The 1763-nt window shown below is 65.5% G+C and overlaps 1 protein-coding gene across 3 annotated transcripts in view; it reads left to right on the forward strand.

Annotated features, from left to right (window-relative positions):
• Window positions 1–1329, forward strand: part of LOC103679241 (palmitoyltransferase ZDHHC11) — a 43601-nt gene extending 42272 nt beyond the window's left edge. For all 3 annotated transcript variants that reach the window (XM_040630585.1, XM_040630586.1, XM_040630587.1), the window contains exon 14: window positions 473–1329. In XM_040630585.1, coding sequence (XP_040486519.1) covers window positions 473–864 — 392 coding nt within the window. In that variant the 3' untranslated portion in view covers window positions 865–1329. The remainder of the gene's footprint in view (window positions 1–472) is intronic.
• The last annotated feature ends 434 nt before the right edge of the window (window positions 1330–1763 follow it).

Here is a 1763-nt window from a genome sequence, read left to right on the forward strand (position 1 = left end):
GATGCCGAGCACGGGAGGCCCACCTGGGGACACGCCCACGAGGCAGCGACAGGGCGAGCGCAGGCTCGGGGGACGGGAGCACCCAGCCCCTGTGGGAACCGAGGGAAGGCTGCCCGCATGGCCATCCGTGGGACACACAGGAGCCCCTGGCCCCGGGGTTCCTCATCTCGTCGTTCCTGTGAACGTACATCCGTGCGTCCCCCACCCTCCTGAAGTGGGATATTTCTCACGGAAATACCCTATGTGACCATTCGCTTTGCTTCTGGGCTCTGGCAGCTCTCACAGTGGGGCAGGGGCGAGCGGGAGGCGTCTCGCCGTCCCGCACTGCGGGGCTCCGTGGGCAGACGTCCTGCGCAGAGCCGGGCACCCTTCCGGCAAGAGGTGGGGACACGCGGCACCAGGAACCCGCCTTGGCCTTCCTGGCGAGGGGCCGACTCTGCACCCCTCACCGTGGCTTTCCTTCGCACCGCAGGAGCCGAGGAGCCGGCGCTGGCCAAAGGCCCTCCCCAGAAGCCCTCCTCCTTGGAGGTCCCGGCCTGGGAGTCGGACCTGGAGACCCTCACGCTCCTGTACCTGCTGCCGCGCGGCAGCCAGAACGCGCTGTCCCGGGAGGACGCCCGCTCGCGGAGCCCGCAGGCCCGGGCGGGAGTGCCGGCCACAGCCACCTCCGCCGAGGAGCCAGGAGAGGGCCCGGCCATCCAGGGCCCGTGCCGTCTCCAGGACAGCCAGTTTCCGGAGGCGACCACAGAGGTGGCTCCGGCCAGGGCTGCCCCGCTCAGCCAGGCTGAGGACCCGCCTGCTGCTCAGGGAGAGACCGAGGTCGCCCTGCGTCCGCAGGGGGAAGCCGGAGATCACGATGCCTGACGGCCTGGCAGGGGCCGGCCGCTGTGCTGAGAGTGCAGCGCGTCCTGGAAGGTGCAGGTCCGGGTGTCCCTCCTCCCGCGCAGACACAGTGGCGCCCAGCGGCCTGGCTCCCTCCAGAGGGGAGCACGGGGCTCTGGCTGCAGAGACTCGGGTAAAGGAAGGGAACCGGAGCGCCTCCTGGGACTTGGGCCACGTGGGGAGCGTTCCAGGAAACCTGCGTCTCCCTGGTGTGGCCTCCGAATTGTAAAGGCATCGGTAGCTTCCCAGACATGCCCACACGTTGTGCCAGGACTCAGGACGGACCTGATGGGCTGTTTACACTCGTGTCGTTGAGCAATGATAGCGGTTATGAACTTAAGCAGCTTTTAAGGAAATTCTTCAGAATTTCTTAGGAAGTTATTTACAGGAAATAATAGAAATCAATTTTATTGGCAATAAACGTTAAGTCAGTCTTGGTAAATTTTACATTCTTGGGTTTCAGGTGGCCTTTTTGGGGGGCTGGTGAAGATTCGTGGCCGAGACCCTCCTGCCCCCTGCCCCCTGCCTGACCTGAGCCGTCTGGCCCTGGGCCCTCAGGTCCAGTGTGCACCAGGCCCTCCTCTGGGCCTGCAGAACCGGCCCCCAAGCCTGCCCCCAGGTGGGAGAAGCCCCAGCCAGCCCCCTGCCACCCCCAGCTCCCAGGATGGCAAGGGGCTAGCCTGAGTCAGGCCTGCCATGGGTGGTGACCCTCCGTGGGCCCAGCCGCCACCCGTTTCTCTGAGTTTGCTGTGGCTCTAGTCTGAACCCACAGGCCCCACACCACACTGCCACGGGCAGGCTTCCTGGAGGAGGTGTGCTCTGATGCAGCCTCCTTTACCTTCCATGCCTTGGCTCCTCCAGCAGGCACCCTGTGATAACTC

Source organism: Ursus maritimus, unplaced genomic scaffold (assembly GCF_017311325.1).
Source record: "Ursus maritimus isolate PB19 unplaced genomic scaffold, ASM1731132v1 scaffold_15, whole genome shotgun sequence".
Lineage (NCBI taxonomy): Eukaryota > Metazoa > Chordata > Mammalia > Carnivora > Ursidae > Ursus > Ursus maritimus.